Consider the following 2,647-nt stretch of genomic DNA (forward strand, 5'->3'; position numbering starts at 1 on the left):
ATGAAATCGCAGAAACATGGATATCCATGAATGGACTGTCACAAGATCTTCCAATAACATTTAGCTTTTTGGTCAAACGTCAAGAGTCAGTGAGTTGATGATTAATCCCTCGTGTTGTATGTAGTAGCTGCCAAACACTAACATACTCAAATCCACCCAATTAATAAAGCTTCGAAGCACAATATTTTTTATTCGACTTTTTGACATCCCTTATGACAAATGCGGTCAAACGGTCACGATGATATATAACAACAATAACAATTGGACATTTCGTTTTCTTTTCTAATCTAACTATTTTGTATGAAATTTATTTATATATGTTTGGATAAAACGAGAGCTTGCATGCACATTTGTTAACTTGGAGATGCATCTTGATAAGTCACGTATGTTCCATATGAATTTGCTCGTTTGAATTGTTAAATTCATATGTTTATTCAACTGATTTTTTTTGGAACCATATTATTCAACTGATTTTTTTTTTTTGTAAATTTCAAGATATTGGAATGGATGTTGAAGTGACAGATAAAATAAACACTATTACATGTGATTCTTTAACTTCATTTGTAACACTTCATTGTAATCTTATTGAGTTTAGAAAAACTCAATTGTTCCTTAAAAGAAAAGAGAGATTACTACTTGACGCGTACAAGTTCGATACGGTGATCTATGTTTCAGCTGGAAAAAAGTTTTTTTTTTTTTTTTTTGTAAGCTGGAAAAAGTTACTAGATACAAAATTAAAAACATTTATATCTTATTCATATGGAATTATTTTAAGTATATATCATCTTTTTATTTAATTTTTAGCAGAATAACCACTTTTAAGAGAAAGCATGACATATGAGGTGGTGCATATATATGGACAATCTTTTTGCTGGTAATGAGAAACAACTAGAATTTTGGATTTTGTTCTTTAGCTTTCTTCGTTATTGCCTTTTACGGGTACGTTCAGTTCATCTATATACATACAGCCATTATCTACAGTGGTTGCAACAAATGCAGATGCTTTTGTTCCCAAATAATTTGGTGGATCTTGTTTTCATTTTCTTTTAACTCTTTAGGAAATATAATTTTGACAAGCAGCCAAATTGTTCGTATCCTCTCATATTCATAGCTGGTTTACGAACGGTCTTAAACGTGAAACGAATTAAAATGGTCGAATACTTTGTATTGTGGATATAATTAAATCTTGTATAGAGAAATGGGATACTCATAATCCTATCTTAAAAAGTGATTTATTCTCTACCTCTTGCATGTGGGCTGTGGCCTATTTGAAAATATGTGACTATGATCGTTCGTCTACCTCACCGTACAAACCAAAAAAGACCTAATTCGAAACAGTTTGCTTAATATGGTACGTCAAATCACTCAGGTTTAGTATCTAGCAAAGCATTGTATGATTTTAGCAAAGCATTATATATCGAATGTAACATCTTTATCAAAAGTAATAATGTCATACAAGGTGCTTGTAACATGTCTCTCCTTTATTATTTTGGTTATATTAATATAAGAGATGATATAAGAGATGGTAGATTGTTATAATTCATCTTGGTGAATGGTAGGGTCTTATAAACATGTTTCACAGAAAAAGAAAGAAAAAAGTTGTTTTTGAAAAGACAAGGCAGAAACATGTGGACTTCATACATTACCTCCACCTGATATGTTTCCCAGACTATCTACTCTCCAGTGACTCTTTTACTTTTAGTTCCCTATATATACTTTAGACACTTAGATAAACTTGCTTACAAACTAAACCTGATCCATTTCTATAGAAGCACAAACATTCAAATATTCATCACTTTCAGATTTTTCGTGTCAATATCCCTTTTTGGTTACTTGCATTAATCCTCTAAGATGGGTATTCAATTGATTGGACTATCTAACGCCAAGCAAAAGCTTCAAAGAAGCTTATCAGCAAAAATCACGAGCTTTTTGGCCATATCAGGTGCTAATAATGTCCCAAAGGGTCATGTCGCCGTCTACGTGGGTGAGACTTATCGAAGAAAGAAGAGATTTGTGATACCTATATCATGTTTAAACCATCCATTGTTCCCAGATTTGTTGAGCCTTGCGGAAGAAGAGTTTGGGTTCGATCATCCCATGGGATGTCTAACCATCCCTTGTACTGAAGATTACTTCACTGCTCTAGCTTCTATTTTAAATGGTTCGTGATAAGAGAGTCACAATATTCATTAAGTTTCTTTATACATATATATTTGTGTATTTTCTTTAAATCTATTTAAGGAAGTGGAAAGAAAATAACTCGAGATTGAGATACTAAGGCGTTTGTTTCAATTTTGGATCTCTTGTGAGTTCTTCTAAGTTCTAACCGTTCCATTTGTAAGGAACTTACTTCCTCAAAAAATAATCTAAGATTGTTTCTATGTAGATTTGTTTACTTTTTCGATGTATATAGCGGATTGTTTTCATAAGTTACTTTATGGAGCTAGGAAATTCGGAAGGACTTTTCTTTTTTTTGAAACTGTAAGATTTGTTTCTAATCTATATTATTAAGATCAAAATTCTTACATTTTGAATTATGCATATCACATTAATATATTTTAATCATCTTTACATGTTAACTTAATAGAAATGTCTCGATTACATTCTGTATCACGGTTGCTATATTAGAAGACCACACTGTGAATCT

The 2,647-nt window shown here is 31.7% G+C and overlaps 1 protein-coding gene across 1 annotated transcript; it reads left to right on the forward strand.

The window, feature by feature from the left end:
* Positions 1-1,764: 1,764 nt before the first annotated feature.
* LOC106305316 (auxin-induced protein 15A-like) lies at positions 1,765-2,265 on the forward strand. Its single transcript, XM_013741694.1, has one exon. The coding sequence runs from the start codon at positions 1,852-1,854 to the stop codon at positions 2,167-2,169; it is 318 nt and encodes a 105-aa protein (XP_013597148.1). The 5' UTR covers positions 1,765-1,851; the 3' UTR covers positions 2,170-2,265.
* The last annotated feature ends 382 nt before the right edge of the window (positions 2,266-2,647 follow it).

Source organism: Brassica oleracea, chromosome C7 (assembly GCF_000695525.1).
Source record: "Brassica oleracea var. oleracea cultivar TO1000 chromosome C7, BOL, whole genome shotgun sequence".
In the NCBI taxonomy this organism is placed as follows: Eukaryota; Viridiplantae; Streptophyta; class Magnoliopsida; order Brassicales; family Brassicaceae; genus Brassica; species Brassica oleracea.

Coding starts and splice junctions, on each gene's coding strand:
- LOC106305316 (XM_013741694.1), top strand. CDS start 1,852: ATGGGTATTCAATTGATTGGACTATCTAACGCCAAGCAAAAGCTTCAA.